This window comes from Mus caroli, chromosome 11, assembly GCF_900094665.2.
Source record: "Mus caroli chromosome 11, CAROLI_EIJ_v1.1, whole genome shotgun sequence".
Classification (NCBI taxonomy): Eukaryota; Metazoa; Chordata; class Mammalia; order Rodentia; family Muridae; genus Mus; species Mus caroli.
In genome coordinates, this window is record NC_034580.1 from 3,488,953 (window position 1) to 3,505,199 (window position 16,247).

Genomic DNA, 16,247 nt, shown 5'->3' on the forward strand with positions numbered 1-16,247 from the left:
TACATAGAGATTCCCTATCTCCTCTGTTAACTGACATTGTTCCCACATACAGATCTTTGTGGTCACTGAAACCTGAATTGAGCATGGGCTTCCCCTTATGGGTTCTTTGTGATGCAGGCTCCTGATGACTGCGGTCTCCTCACTGTGAGTTACACTGTTACCCTTCCTTGTAGGCGTTGAGAAGGATTTTTCTTCCCAGAGCAGGATAGAGGTGACCTTTATCCTAGGAGCCAACCATCCCAGACAGCCCAGTGGTGGGAGCCATCTCTGGCTTCTTAATTACTTTTCTATTGCTTTGTCAAAACACCAGGACCAAGAAATCATTTACCTGAGGGCTTGCTTACAGTTTCAGAGGGTGAGTCCATGACCATTATGGCAGAGCTTGGCAGCAGGCAGGCAGCAGACAGGAGCAGTAGCTGAGAGCTCAAATTGGCCCACAAGCAAGAGGCAGAGAGCAAGAGGCTAAATGGGATTGACAGGGCTTTTAAAACCTCAAAGCCCTCCTCTCCCACCCTGTGACACACCTCCTCTAGTAAGGTCACTTGTTTTAATTTTTCTCAATCAGTTTCTCCAACTGCAAACCAAGCATTGAAATATAGGAGCCTAGTCACCTTAGCTGGTAAACGAGACAGGATTCTGATCATGAAGGCTCAAGTCAAGAGTGGATCTCAGTTTTCTTGTGAAAGGGCTCACTGTGGAGTCTCATTGTTCAGTGTAAAAGTATCTTTTATTTACCCAATGTAATTGTTGTCTTGGAGGCCTACTGCCTCTGTTTGCTAAATAGGCCTAGTCCTGGAAGCTTCTAGCCTCTGTACAATCTTATCTAGGCCTAGAATGTTTTCAGCCTCTGAGACTTGTTGTTGAATAAGCTCACCCTTTCTGGCTTCTTTTGAGCTGGTCAACTCAGCTGTTCTGACTCAAAACTCCTCTCCACACTGACTGATTCAAACTGGCTTCTTTCTTGGCCTCTTGACTTTGTTTTGCTTGGACTCCTGCTAACTTTGGCAATCTGTTGTAATCTTCTGGCTCCTCATTCTCTGGCTCCTGTCTTCACTTGTGTCTAACTTATTCACTCGGGCGATCTGTCTCTGTACAACTGTCGCAGTAAAACTGCTTCTTTCCTTTTCTCTGCGCTGCCCCTCAGGTAGCTTCCCTTTCCTCTCTCGTGAGAGTTGGGCAGATCCTATTCCGTCAGATCCTTCTCTGATTCTTCACTTCAACTGCCACTCAATTAGGTAGACATCGGGCTGGTGAGATGGCTCAGTGGGTAAGAGTACCCGACTGCTCTTCCAAAGGTTTGGAGTTCAAATCCCAGCAACCACATGGTAGCTCACAACCATCCGTAATGAGATCTGACTCCCTCTTCTAGAGTGTCTGAAGACAGCTATAGCGTACTTACATATAATAAATAAATAAATCTTTAAAAAAAAATTAGGTAGACATCACTTTCAAACATGGGTGCTTCCTTCTACAAACTTACTTTACTGTCATTGTTTGGGATTAGAGCTGTGTGCTAAGAGCTGCCACAACTAGAAACAGGTTTTCCAGTAAATAACACAATCTTAGGGTTCACAGTGTGATCAGATATTCTGTAACAGTGAAAGGTTGGAGCCTCTGAAGACAGAACACCTCCACTCAAGGCTCCTTAAAGCTGTGTGCCACCCTCATCTCATGCCTATACCTCGTCACAGTTCCTGGAACCCCAGGCTAGACCAGGTGCCAGAGGCCTTGTAGCCCCAGTGGTCAGCAGGACTATGGCAGCTAGAAGTATGGGAATGGGTTCATTTTCTCTGCCAATTAAGTAGGAAAGATGTGTTATTGGGAATCTTGGGGAACCCCAGGAGAGCCATTATATGGCACCTAGGAAATCAGGGTTCTTTCTTAGGGTTATTAGTAAAATAATTTAGGACACACACACAAATGGAAGCCTAGGACAGTTAGAGTTCAAAAAGAAAACCCCGGGGCTGGTCAGCCATAAACCTCAAAGCTGCCTGGGGACTGGAGAAGAGCCCTGCAGCTTGAGCTGGGCAGTTCACAGGTTAGCCACCGGATGGCCGGCATCCATGTGGTCGGGAGCTAGAGCCATGCTGCTGAGATAGGGTCAACCACCATGTTTGTCAGGCAACCTTGTGCTAGGGAGTAGAGCTTTAGGAAAGGAGCAAGGAACCCCAAAGTGTTAGGGGATTTAAGATGGACTTTGGCCGATGTCTTTGTTAGGTTGCTATCACTGTGATAAAACCCATAGCCAAAGCAACTTGTGGTTTACTTGGCTTATATCACACATCATCATCAAAGAAAGGACAGGAATTCAAGGCAGAAACTGGAGCAGAGGCCATTGCTAGGGTTGGTCTTGTGCACGGTGTGTTTAGGTGCTGAGTTCTGTGACCCAAGATCAGGTTGTGATCTGGACATGGGCTTGGTATTGACCAACGTGCTGTAAAGAATGCTTTATTTTTTTTTAAAGATTTATTTATTTATTTAATGTATATGAGTACACTGTAGTTGTCTTCAGACACACCAGAAGAGGGCATCAAACTCCATTACAGATGGTTGCGAGCCACCATGTGGTTGCTGGGAATTGAACTCAGGACCTCTGGAAGAGCAGTCGGTGCTCTTAACCACTGAGCCATCTCCCCAGCCCCAAGAATGCTTGTTAAGGCTTACCCTGACTCTGTTGCCTGCCTGTGGATATTGTTCCCCTAACTCAGTGGGGAGGAGGTGCCTAGACCTGCAGTGACCTGAGGGAATGGAAGAAGGACCATTGTTTCTAAAGTGAATGGTGTGGATGCTGAAACTGAACTGGCCTTGAGCTCCAGGCACAGGTGACCTGCTGAGCCACCTGAGCACACAGCAGCCAGCAGAGCTACTGCCCCTCCTCACCTCAGACCCAGAAGGCAGAAGACAGAATCACTACCTTTTGCTTGACTGTCTTTTCTATGCAGAAAGGTTATTTTTTAGAATGGAGAATATAGAACCAGTAGTATAAACAAAGGCCCTGAAGTGACATGCTCAGTTGAATGAAAGATTTGAATCACCGTGAGCCCACTGGTAAGTCAGACAGCCTCAAAGGTGAGAGAGGTACGGTTGTCTGGTATGGGAAATGCCATTGTCAAACTTAATGAAGTTTTATGCAACTTTTTTTTTCCCAACACCTAGTATTTTATTCAGACAGCAGTCCCGTTACACATGGTCCAGGAACATCCAAATAAGAACTCAAATCAGAAGTTAAAGACTGGTCTTCAAACATCATAGCCAACAATGCCACACTTGCCTATGACCTCTCCGATATAAAACCACATCCACACCTCAGTGGCCACCAAACCAGTCAGCACAGCTTCCTTAACGGTAAGGTGTTTGAAGCTACCAGTTTTAGCACTTTGAATGATTTTTTTTCACACTCTGAATAGCTGTAGGGATTGGGGGAACCAGCTCAACCTTGTCGTAGTGTCAAAATGTGGCCAATCGAGGTTTCGAGTAAGTCACAGCAGAGGCCACCATCGGCGGTGCCTTCTCTGCAAAGTTATGGATGAACTTGGCCATGGTCTAAGGTGGAAGGTACGTTTCCCCGAACCACCAGCTGAATATATATAAATGTAATATACATATGTGTATATACGTGTATATAATATGCATATACATATATGTATGCACACAAATTTACACACACTCCTACACATGTAAATCTCCACTTTGGATCAATATAATAGTATTATCTTTTTATCAAATTTTCATATTATTTCTGATTAGGAAATAAAAATTATACATTTCCTATTTGTATGCAAAATTTTATTAAACAAGTTTCTGATTCAAAAAAGAATGCTCAGTCTGGGCGTGGTGGCGCACGCCTTTAGTCCCAGCACTTGGGAGGCAGAGGCAGGTGGATTTCTGAGTTCAAGGCCAGCCTGGTCTACAGAGTGAGTTCCAGGACAGCCAGGGCTACACAGAAAAACCCTGTATTGAAACACAAAAATATATATATATATAAAAATAAAAGCAGCTCCCCAATCATCTCTGACTGAAGAATAAAAGACTAGAGTCTGTGTCTGGGCTGCAGGAAGAGGAAGGTGGAACTTAAGATGATGTAGGGGCTCAGGGACCATGAAGAGAAGGAGAAAGGGAAGAAGGAGGTGGCCACAAGGTAGGATGGACCATACGGTGTGGTCAAGACAAAATGGCTATGACACACATGGAGCAAAGCAAACAGCAAGACGCAGTCGGCAAGTAACACAGGGCCTATGGCTGGGCTGGAGGCGAGAATCTGCCTGGCATGGTGCCAACAGCTTATTAATAAAATACCAGGTTTCTGTGTCTTTTATTTCTGAGCTATATAGGCTAGAAACACCCCATAAAATTACTTCACTAGGTCATGAAGGAACTGGCCTGCTCTCCATGGCTTGTTCAGCCTGTTTTCTTTCAGCATCTAGGGCCACCTGTCCAGGGGTGACACTGCCCACAGTTGGCTGGGCCCTCTCACATTAATCATCAATCAAGAAAGTGCTCCACAGGCTTGCCCACAGGCCAGTCTTGTTGGGGACATTATTTTCTATTGAGGTCCTCCCAGAGGACCCTGGCTTGTGTCAAGTTGATAAAACAAAACACCCCCCCACACACAAACAAACAAACCAAAAGCTAGCCAGCATTGGCAGCATCTGAAAGAAAAAGTCATGTGAAGAAGAAATAGCTCTACATTTCCTTGTTGCTGTGACCAAAAGTAGTTTAAGAAGGAAAGGAGGGAGGAAGGGAGGGGGTATTTTGGCTCAGAACACCACAGGAGGAGAAGGTTGGCAGCAGGTCCAGACACAGCTAGTAACATTGTCACAGGTGTGGATCTGAGTCCACGGGAACGCTGAGATTTGCAGGTCCCTGTGTCCCAGAAAAAGGAATGGATTAGAGACACTTAGATACGGATAGAAATAGAAACATTTTATTAAGAAAAAGAGAAACAGTCTCCAGAGATGGCTCAAGGGTTAAGGACACTTCCTGCTCTTGCAGAGGATTGGCTCCTAGCACCCACATGGCACCTCGCAGCAGCCTGTAACTCCGGTTCCTAGTGCATGTAAATTTATGTAATCAAACACACATACCAATATATCATAAGAAAAGAAAAAGAAAGAGAAAAATACTCCCGAGAATGGAAATTTCCTAAAGAGCTGGGACAGTTCCCCAGTGGTAGGACCCTTTATGGTCTTTTGCATAAGTGCTTCCTTCTCAGATCTCTCAGGTGGTCAAATGTGCAATTTTTTGTTTTTTGTTTTTTCCCAGACAAGGTTTCTCTTGTAGCCCTGGCTGTCCTGGAACTCACTCTGTAGACCAGGCTGGCCTCGAACTGAGAAATCCACCTGCCTCTGCCGCCCAAGTGCTGGGATTAAAGATGTGTGCCACCACTGCCAGGCAAGTGTGCAGTTTTGTTATATGCTGCCCTGGTTGGGAGGGTGTGAGAGTGTGTATGTGTGTCTGTGTATGCCTGTGTATGTGTGCCTCTGTGTGTGTGTATGCATGTGCCTGCCTGTGTATGTGTGTGTGTGTATGCCTGTGTATGTGTATGCCTCTGTGTGTGTATGCCTGTGTATGTGTGCCTCTGTGTGTGTGTGTATGCAGTGCCTGCCTGTGTGTGTGTGTATGCCTGTGTATCTGTGTGTATATGCCTCTGTGTGTGTGTATGCCTGTGTATGTGTGTGTGTATGCCTCTCTGTGTGTGTATGCCTGTGTATATGTGTATGTATGCCTTTGTGTGTGTGTATGCCTGTGTATGTGTGTGGGTGTATGCCTCTGTGTGTATGTGTGTGCCTGCCTATGTATAGCAGAGGAGAATGTTGGGTGTTAATCAGAGTCTTACTGGAACTGAAGCTTGCCACTTTAGCTAAGTCTGACGGCCAGCAAGTTCCCAGAATCTCTCCTTCTCACAGGCACATGTAGCCATGCACAGCTTTCCTGTGAATGCTGGCGAGCTGAACTGGGGGCTCTTACTTTCTCAGGATGTGGTCTTACCCACTGAGCCATCTTCTTAGCTCCTCATTGGGATCGTGGCGCTCTTTCTGCTGCCACCGTATTACGTCCATAGTCAGGAAGCAGAGAGAAATGAATGTTGATGGTCAGATAGCTTTATTTTTTATTTTTTATTTTTTTTGTGGGGGGTGGGGGGAAGAGGGTTAGAGACAGTCTCTAGAGCAGTCCTGGCTGCCCTGGAGCTCACTGGCTGGCCTCAGACTCAGAGATCCTCCTGCCTTTGCCTTTTGCATGATGTAATTAAAAGTGTGTGTGAGATGGCTCAGAGGTTAAGAGAACTGGTTGCTCTTCCACAGGTCCTAAGTTCAATTCCTGCAACTACATGTTTGCTCACAACCATCTGTAAGGGAATTGGTGCCCTCTTCTGGCCTGAGGATGTATATGCATCAGAGCAGTCATACTTTAAATAAATAAAAATAATAAAAAGATGTGTGCCACCATGCCTGGCTTTGACTTTCTTCTCTTTATTTATTTTGGTAGTCCAGTCCCCAGAATGGTGTTCTCCACCCCTTCCCTCCCATTCACGTGGGTCTTCTCTCCTTTTTTATTTTATTTTATTTTACATTTATTTATTTGTTATATGTAAGTACACTGTAGCTGTCTTCAGACACTCCAGAAGAGGGAGTCAGATCTCGTTACAGATGGTTGTGAGCCACCATGTGGTTGCTGGGATTTGAACTCTGGACCTTCAGAAGAGCAGTCGGGTGCTCTTACCCACTGAGCCATCTCACCAGCCCCCTTTTCTCCTTGTTAAACTCATCTAGAAACATCTTTTTTTTTCAGTGTATGAGAAGAACAATTATTATTTTTTTCTTTTTAAAAAAATTTATTTATTATTATATATGAGTACACTATAGCTGTCTTCAGACACACAAGAAGAGGGTATCAGGTCTCATTGCAGATGGTTGTGAGCCACCATGTGGTTGCTGGGATTTGAACTCGGGACCTTTGGAAGAGCAGTCAGTGTTCTTAACCGCTGAGCCATCTCTCCAGCCTGAACAATTATTTTTTATTGGATATTTTCTTTATTTACATTTCAAATGTTATCCCCTTTCCTGATTTCCCCTCCCCAAACCCCCTATCCTATTCCCCTTCCCCCTGCTCACTAACCTACCCACACCCACTTCCTGGTCCTGGCATTTCCCTATACTGGGGCATTGAGCCTTCACAGGACCAAGGGCCTCTCCTCCTATTGATGACTGATTAGGCCATCCTCTGATACATATGCAGCTGGAGCCATGAGTCCCACCATGTGTACTCTTTGGTTGGTGGTTTAGTCCCAGGAAGCTCTGGGGGTACTGGTTGGTTCATATTGTTGTTCTTCCTATGGGGCTGCAAACCCCTTCAGCTCCTTGGATCCTTTATCTCCTTCATTGGGGACCTTGTGCTCAGTCCAATGAATGGCTGTGAGCATCCACTTCTGTATTTGTCAGGCACTGGCAGAGCCTCTCAGGAGACAGCTATATCATGCTCCTGTCAGCAAGCAGTCTAGAAACATCTTAATAAGCACACCTTTGCCTCCCAAGTGCTGGGATTAAAGGCCACCACTGCCTGGTATCTTTTTTTTTCTAATGATTTATTTATTTTATATATGTGAGTACACTGTCACGGTCTTCAGACACACCAGAAGAGGGCATCAGATTCCATTATAGATGGTTGTGAGCCACCATGTGGTTGCTGAGAATTGAACTCAGACTTCTGGAAGAACAACCAGTGCTCTTAACCACTGAGCCGTCTCTCCAGCTCCTCCATGCTGATTCTAAATTCAGTCAAATTAACAATTAAAATTAATCTTCCCAGTATTTGGCCCTTACGATGGCAAAGCCATGTGACCTTCCCTTTATTATGACTGGCAGGAGGCAAGAAAGGAGAGACATGAACAAATATCTACTCAGCCCAGACAGGGAACCAATGATGGATCACAGTAAGGGACTGCCAAAGTCCAGCTTGATGAAACAATGACTGTTCTTTGGGTTACTCATAAGAGTATGAGTGACGGTGTCTTAGTTTCTTTCCTATTGCTGTGATAAGCCACTATGATCAAGACAACACATAGAAAGACTTTATTGAGAGCTTACTGTTTCAGAGGGTTAAAGTCCATGACCATCACGACAAGGAGCATGGAAGTAAGCAGGCTTGGCATTGAAGCAGTAGCTGAAGGTTTGCATCTTGATCCACAGTAGGAGGCAGAGAGAGAAAGAACTTACACTGGGAATAGCATGGACTTTTGAATCCTTGGTGACACATCTCCAAAAGGTCACACCCCCTAGTCCTTCCCAAAGAGTTCCACCAACTGATGACCATGCATCCAAGCACATGAACCTATGGGGGCCATTCTCATTCCCACCACCACAGAGGGTTACTTACAGGGGCAGAAGTGACTCAAGACAACTTAACTACCAAAGCCCACGATAGTGTGAGCAATGGCTCATGAAAACTGGAAACTTGGAGCATACTGTGCAACAGGTAGGCAGCTCTATGGGTTGGGGAGGGTCCTTTACAAGTAGCTTGCTGGTCTGAGTTTTTTTTCCATATGGCTAACTGGCCCAAGAGTGTCTTTCAGCAGTTTTTACTGCTTATATAAATTTGAGGAAGGAGGAGCCTAGCACATGTGATCAGTTTCAGAAACTTCCTGAAAGTTTTGTGTTGTTTACTTCCTGAGTTTTAACTAGCTTTTCTGCAGGATGGAGCTTTTGAGTTTTAGCTGGCACCCTTTTTTTTTTAGAAAATCCCATGCCTTTCTAGGATTCTCTCCACGATGGAGGATTTTTGTCTCAGGGGAAATTGCTATAAAGCACTACCCTAGTCTGATCCAGTTCATTTGAGATGCAGCCAAATCATAGCTTCAGAAATACTGTTTTATGTTTTTCTACCCAGGTAGCTAGCCTAACAAGGACCCATATTTCCCAAGTCCCCTCCTCCCTCTTTATACCCATTAGCCAACTGCATCAAATGTCAATCCCATCAGTTATGAAGTTGAGCTCCCACCAATGGGATGAAACACAGTCACCATTTACATCAGAGATGAGAGCTGGAGGCCATTTTGGCCAAGAGTGCTGCTTTCTAGCCTGGTTTGGCTTCTGACGCACGCTTCTTTTTGCAGAAAAGAAATTGCCTTGCCCGTGCTGACTTCCTTTTGCCTTTTTTCATATGCTTCTTTGTGTGACAAGATGTTCATCTTCCCAGCATAGAGGCTTCAAAGGGTGGTTTCCATAGCTTCAAATGGGGACGGATCATATGGGAACTTCTGCAGGTTCAGATGGGCTGGTCACCACAAAGACCAGGCACAGGACTAGTGTGGGCTGGACCTCCCAGATCAACTCATGACCTCCAGGTAAGAGAGAGGGGATGGTGGCTGAATTCAGTCGCCGACAGTCAGTAGTTTAATCGATCATGATTATGTAATGAAACCTTCCTAAAAGCTCCGGACTTCAATGATGAGGACGATTTCTGGTGTGCCTGGTGGGTGTCTGTCCCATGGGGACATTCCTGCATCTTCCACCCCTCGGCCCCTCCTTACATCTCTTCATCTGTGTGGGGTTTTGAATAAGAGTGGTCCCCATAGGCTTGAAGATTTAAATGCTTGGCCGTTAGGGATTGGGAGGTATAGCCTTGTTGTTGGAAGAAATGTGTTACTAGGAGTGGCCATTGGGATTTCAAAAGCCCAAGCCAGGCCCAGTGGCACCCTCTCTTCACGCTGCCTGTGAGCTCTGATGTAGAACTTCCAGCTCCTTCTCCAGCACCACATCTGCCTATGTGTCACCAAGCTTCCATCTTAATGATGATGGACCAAACCTCTGAAAATGTAAGCCAATTAAATGTAAGCCCCAATTAAATTAAATTAAAATTCTTATAAGAGTTGTCATGGCCATGGTGTCTCTTTATGGCCATAGGTCATCGAGTAAGACAATCTGGCTACTCTTGATCTCTGTCCTTCATGATCCTTTATAAGCTCAGTGCTTGAAGTGCTTTTATGAGTTATTCTAATGGCTTATTTAACTTGAAGGTATTTCTGGAGTAATTAGTGTCAAGGCCTGGGCTCTGGCAGTCCTAACAAGGCTGAGCCACCTGCCCTCAGCACACCAATTAATGAGTCATTTAGTAGTTACATGCTGAGGAACAAATAAAGAGGCCCATTGACTCCCTAGCTCCATCTTTGAGGTCCTGGGTGAGGTTCAAACTTACATAGGGTACAAGAGGCATACACAGCTGAGCAGCCCTAGGCAAGATGTGGTCCCGCCCATCACTGACCTGACATTGTCTCTTCTCCAATCTATCCAAAGGTAAGGTGGTCTGGTAAGCTGTCAGCATATGTGAACTCCCCTTTTGGGAAGTTTGCATTGCTGTGATAATGGCCATGATCAGAAGCTACTTGTGGTGAGGAAAGGGCTTATTACAGTTACAGTTGTAGTCCATTTTGAAGGGCAGGAATTTAGAGCAGGAGCTGAAGCAGACACCATGCGGGAACTTTACTGGCTTGCTCCCCCGACTTGTTTCGCCTGGTTTCATTTACTTATTTTCTAATATACCTCCAGGGCTACCTGCCCAGGGATGGCACCACCCACAGTGACCTGGGTTCTCCCACACCAATGACTAATCAAGACAATACCCTACATGTCTACAAGCCAATCTGAGTGAATCTCAAACAAGGTTCCCTCTCCCTGGGTGACCTTGGCTTGGGTCAAGTTGACAGAAAAACAAAACAAAAATAAAAACAAATAACCAGCCCCAGAGACAGATTTCTCCTGACTGGACAGAGCTTCCGCCCTTTTATTCTCCCAGAGTGAGAATGTCTCAGTAGCCTGATAGCCAAAGGGAGGGGTCATGAGTCTCTCGTTAGAGCATCTCTACTTCTAGTTAAAAAGGAACGGTGGAAGCGGGGAGGCGCTAGACTTGGAGCTGGTATCTGAAGCTGGAGTCTGATGTGAATCTGGGCTGATTGTCAGCATTGGCAGGAGCTGTGCGTCTGAGTGGGGCACACATGCCTTGCTGGAGAGCCTATACGATGCTGGCTGGGAGCTGTGTCGGTGCATGGCTGACCTTACCCTGCGCACTCGATTACTACGCCTTGCTTCCTCCATGCTTCCACTTAAGCTAAGGCTTCAAGGCCTTGACTCCCAATGCTGGCTAGTCTTCCATCAACTTGACATAAAACTAGTTATATGGGTGGATGGAACCTTAATTGAAGAAATGCTTCCTTAAGATCCAGCTGTAAGGGGCTGGAGAGATGGCTCAGTGGTTAAGAGCTCTGACTGCTCTTCTGAAGGTCTTGAGTTCAAATCTCAGCAACCACATGGTGGCTCACAACCATCCGTAATGAGATCTGATGCCCTCTTCTGGTGTGTCTGAAGACAGCTACAGTGGACTTACATATAGTAAATCAATAAGTTTAAAAAAGAAAAAAGATCCATCTGTAAGACTTTTTTTTTTAAAAACTAGTTATTGATTGGGGCGGGAGGAGCCCACTGTGGACAGTGTCATCCCTGGGCTGCAGAGACCACAGTCTTGGGTTTTATAAGAGAGCAGGCTGAGCAAGCCAGGGGAAGCAACCCAGTAAGTAGCATCTTCCATGGCCTCTGCATCAGCTCCGGCCTCCAGGTTCCTGCCCTGTGTGAGTTCCTGTCCTGACTTCCTTCAGCGATGAGCGACATGAATGTATAAACCAAATAAATCTTTTCCTCCCCAGCTTGCTTTTTTGGTCATGGTGTTTCATTGCAGCAATGGAAACCCCAATTAAGACAAGTCCCTTGTACCCACACTCAGCTTCTGTTCTGTCTGGGGCTGGGGCTGGTCATACCTTGGAAGGATTCAGACGCAGACGATGCTCATTTCTCTGGAGCCAGGTGAAGACCTTTCCCGGTCCTGAGGTCTACCTTGGTCCCACAGTCTGGATGGAGTTTGGCTGTAGCTCAGCAAGCCTGAGTCAGCATCCCACCCTCCCATGCTTGCTCCTCACTACTGGGAAATCACCTGTGGCTGTCTTGCCACCCTGGAGATCCTAGGGTAATGCAGGCCTGTGCCTGCTTTGTCGTTCCTTCAGGAGCTCAGGACAGACAGACAGACAGACAGACAGAGACATAAAGCCAAATAGATTTTTATTAGCAGCAGATTGACAGCATTATGTTCTCTCTGGATCCAGGAGTGAAGGTTCTTGCTGTATAGGCTTGGGCTGGTCACTCCTGACAGGCAGGGATCCCAGGGCAGGCTGCTCACTGAAGGGTTATCACTGTAGGGCTATGGATGGGGATGAGAGGAGGGAGGTTACCTCTGCTTCTCGCCCAGTCAGACCCCGCATTCCAGGGACCTGAAGGCTGGAGACCTCTATTGGCTTTGCAGGTGAGCATGTACAATTCCTTTTTTTTTTTTTTTTTTAAGATTTATTTATTTATTTTTATGTATATGAGTACACTGTAGTTGCACAGTTGTTGAGCCTTCATGTAGTTGTTGGGAATTGTATTTAGGACCTCTACTCACTCCAGTCAACCCTGCTTGCTCTGGTCGGCCCCGCTCGCTCAGTCCCTGCTCGCTCCAGCCCAAAGATTTATTTATTTATTTTTTATTTTTATTTCTTTTTTGGATTTTCAAGACAGGGTTTCTCTGTATAGCCCTGGCTGTCCTGGAACTCACTCTGTAGACTAGGTTGGCCTCGAACTCAGAGAATCTGCCTGCCTCTGCCTCCCAAGTGCTGGGATCAAAGGTGTGCGCCACCACTGCTCAGCGATTTATTTTTATACATAAGTACACTGTAGCTGTCTTCAGATGCACCAGAAGAGGTCGTCAGATCTCATTACAGATGGTTGTGAGCCACCATGTGGTTGCTGGAATTTGAACCCAGGAGGACCTTTGGAAGAGCAGTCCGTGCTCTTACCTGCTGAGCCATCTCTCCAGCCCAATTCTTTACAGTGCCCCCCATCACCCATAGACAGGTCGGTGAGACACGCCCGCCTGCAGGGGGCGCCCAGGTGGACATGGGCAGCCGGATGTGAGCTCACGTTCTTAACTTTGAGCGCGTCACTGTTTGCTCAGGTTCAATGCCTAAGGCCCCACGTGGCCCATAGACTCATCAGGACTAGTTCTGAGTGCTGGTCTGTTCTCTCAGGTTCATTGTTCACTGACATTCACTTCTACAGTGAGGGGCCACAGAAAGTCCCCACAGGCTTGCAGGATTGGCTAGGACATTCTCCTCCTACCCTGGGACCTAGTCCTGGGCTGGTCTCACATTGTATCTGCTCTTGGATCTGATGCAGGGTAAGGTGGGGGCCAGAGGAGATTCAGGGAGAAGTGGGGGTCCAGGGTTTTGAGGCTGCATACCTGGCACTGGGGGTGTACATTTCATGACACAGTCGACGTTGCAGCATTTCATGTTGCCAGAACACTCATGGTCGCTGAAGCATTCTATCTTCTTTGGGCATGGCCCAGCAGTGATCATTTGGAGTAGATTCCAAGGGCAGAAGCCAGCTTTTGGAACGCCAACTGGGGAGAGATGGTCATCTTACCACCCAAAGCCCTTTCATGCCCCAGTTTTGCTGAGTGCATTTTACTGAACTCATGACTGAAAAGCCCCCATTTCACGAATGGGGCATTTGTTGAAGTCTGTCTTATGATCAGGCAGCGCACTTGGAAGCTCAAGACCCCAGGGGCTAGGATGGGCAGCAGGCTGCAGGGAGGGTCTGACAGGCAAGTGGGGTTCACAGAGTTGGTGTGTGGGTAAAGGGCTATGTGTCCTCTCCAGGCAGACTCTTGACCCTGCTGGCTCCTCCCCACCACCGGGATTGGGCGGGGACTTACTGTTGACAGGAGTTTTGCAGGTCCTACCACAGGAACCGGGACAGCACATGGCATTCTGGGCACACTCCTCGTTGGTTTGGCAGTTGATACACTCTGTGCCCTCAATGGGGCTGGCTTCTGGGGACATGAACTGAACTGCACAAAAGACGTGGAGGTAAATGGGGGCCTAGCCGTCACCCTCACTTCTAAGGCTTCTCAGAAGAAGGCATGGAGACGTGGATAGAAGCTACAAAAAGTCAAGCCTTTGAGGAGCCTGAAAGGTGAACAAACCAAACCAAACCAAACCAAACCAAACCAAACCAAACCAAACCAAACCAAACTAAGAAAACCAGAAAACCTGCCAGAATGAGAAAGCAGCTGTGAGAGTTAGGAAGCATATCATGGGCTCATGGTCCTGGGCAGAACATTAGGCCACGGGCTCATCATTATAGGTAGAACATTAAGAATCTGACCAGAAGTGACCAGGGCCTGAGGGTAACTCCCATCAACCTGTCTCTCAGCCTGAACATTTTCACCCAGGTCCCTGGCTGTACAGCTTGTGTGGGACAGGCCCCTACTTCCTGCCACCCTTGGATTCTCCTCTAGGGGTGTCCTTTTGTTCCTTGCCTCCTCAGCATAGACAGCTGGGATCAGTATGTGTGAGTGTGGTTCTCCAAGCCACACCCGGCAGTAAGGTGAGTAACTGGGGCTTACCTGAGTTGAAGACTTGTTCCTCTAGGTTCCGAGCGAGGGCCACCTCCAGGGCCAGCAGGCCAAGAACGAGGCTGATGAGGCAACGCATGGTACCGGTGTCAGGCAAGTGACTGATGGCCGTCTGAGTGTCTGGGATGCATTTAAAGGACCCACAGGAGGAAGACTTTGGGGGAGGGGGAACAGGCTGGCACAGCCCTAGATGGGCTACAACACTTCCTTCTTGGCCACACAGAGAAAGCAGGCCCAGGCTGCCAGGAACATGGGCCAAAATGGAGGCCATTTTTAAAAAGTCCTTTGTAAGGGTGGTCATTTTTTCCCCCCACTTAAAAAGTAATACTTGTTTATTATGAAAGCAAAGTAAATTAAGGAGCAGAAAAAGAAGAAATAGGATCAGTAACAAATGTGACAAGTGTCACTTTGAGTGGTTGGGCTGGAACCCTTCACAGACAAAGGAAATTCTGAGCTCCAAATTTGTACAGTCACATAGAAAACAAGACAGGAGGTTTCGAGCAAGGCTCGAGTCGGGGCTACATCCGAGGGTGACTTCTTCTCCTGGTGCTTTTCTGGAGTTTTCTAAAAATTCTTCCAAGAGTGTGGAGGCGCTTACTCCTTGTAGAGAGCGTAGGGCATACATTGAAAAGGAGCTGCCTGTTCAGGGCACATTGGAAGGCCACTTCCCAGAAGGGCCCATAGTGTGCCAAGGGTGTCATGGGCAGGAAGAGATGTCCTGCTGGGCACCGTGCCCCATTGCTCTCGGGACATTTCCTTGATTTCTCTTGCAAGGAAGGGGATGGAATGACCCAGAGTGGCTATGCGCTTACTGACTGTCAGCACCAGCCTGAGATGCAGGCCGTACTCCTTTGTCTTCACTGGTGGCCCATGAGCTCTTTGAATACGAAGTCTCAGGGGAAGCCCTCTCAGGCTGTAACCTTGATATTTCCTTTCATGCCAGCCCCAAAGGAAAGCTGTGCCTCTTGCTTGTCCTCTGAGCCCCCAGACCTTGGCAACCACCTCTCTGCTCTGTTTCTACATTTGTCTATTCCAGGTGTCTCATGAGTTCTGGCAGCCTGTTGAGTGTGAGCATGCTTTTAGGTTTAATTGCCCCGTGGAAGTTGCCGGTGCTTCAGTTCCGTGTGTGGGCCAGTGTTCCACAGCATGCCCACAGACGTTTGTTGTTCCATCTAAGGCAGTCAGTCATCCCCATCTAAGGCAGTCAGTCACCCCCATCTAAGGCAGTCGTCATCCCCATCCCCACTGCCATGCTTGTGTTAGTCAAGACTAAGTCATACCTATGCTCTGCCAATGCTCTGCTTCTACCCCTGTTCCCATTTCCGCCTTTGCTGGAACAGAAGGAGGGCCACCAGGAAAGGGCTGGCTAGGGTTGCTTGGCTGCTTGAGTTTCCCAGAAGGCCCTGTGTCTTAGGAGCCAGAGCTCTGTTCTCTCTGCATCTTGCTGGGGCCCAAGCACTCTGTGTCCTATGCCCACTGGCTGTTATTCTTGCCTATGTACCACTGTCCTGCTGTACTTACAGACACAGGCTCAAAGGAGAAACCGCTGAAATTTCAGGCTGATGAGCGCAGTTGTAAACACAGGTGACTATATATGGGTTGCTGACACAAAGCCAGCAGATTTCCCAGATCTTCTTCCTTCTCCCTCTTCCAGCTCTCTCTCTTTCTTTCTTTCTTTCTTTCTTTCTTTCTTTCTTTCTTTCTTTCTTTCTTTCTTTCTTTCTTTCTTTCTTTCTTCCTTCCTTCCTTCC

General features: G+C 47.0%; 1 protein-coding gene and 1 pseudogene across 2 annotated transcripts; both read right to left on the bottom strand.

Annotated features, from left to right (window-relative positions):
- Window positions 1-3,239: 3,239 nt before the first annotated feature.
- On the bottom strand, window positions 3,240-3,540 carry LOC110306332 (annotated as a pseudogene).
- Window positions 3,541-8,052: 4,512 nt separating this feature from the next.
- On the bottom strand, window positions 8,053-14,596 carry LOC110306104 (whey acidic protein). 2 transcript variants are annotated; one of them, XM_021178289.1, is made up of 4 exons: window positions 14,488-14,596; window positions 13,795-13,929; window positions 13,318-13,479; window positions 8,053-9,803 (listed from the first exon to the last, which is right to left on the bottom strand). In XM_021178289.1, the coding sequence occupies exons 1-4, from the start codon at window positions 14,573-14,575 to the stop codon at window positions 9,766-9,768; spliced, it is 423 nt and encodes a 140-aa protein (XP_021033948.1). In that variant the 5' UTR covers window positions 14,576-14,596; the 3' UTR covers window positions 8,053-9,765. The 2 variants fall into 2 exon arrangements, with proteins under 2 accessions (XP_021033948.1, XP_021033949.1); XM_021178290.1 differs by lacking the exon at window positions 8,053-9,803 and adding an exon at window positions 12,085-12,232.
- Window positions 14,597-16,247: the final 1,651 nt, after the last annotated feature.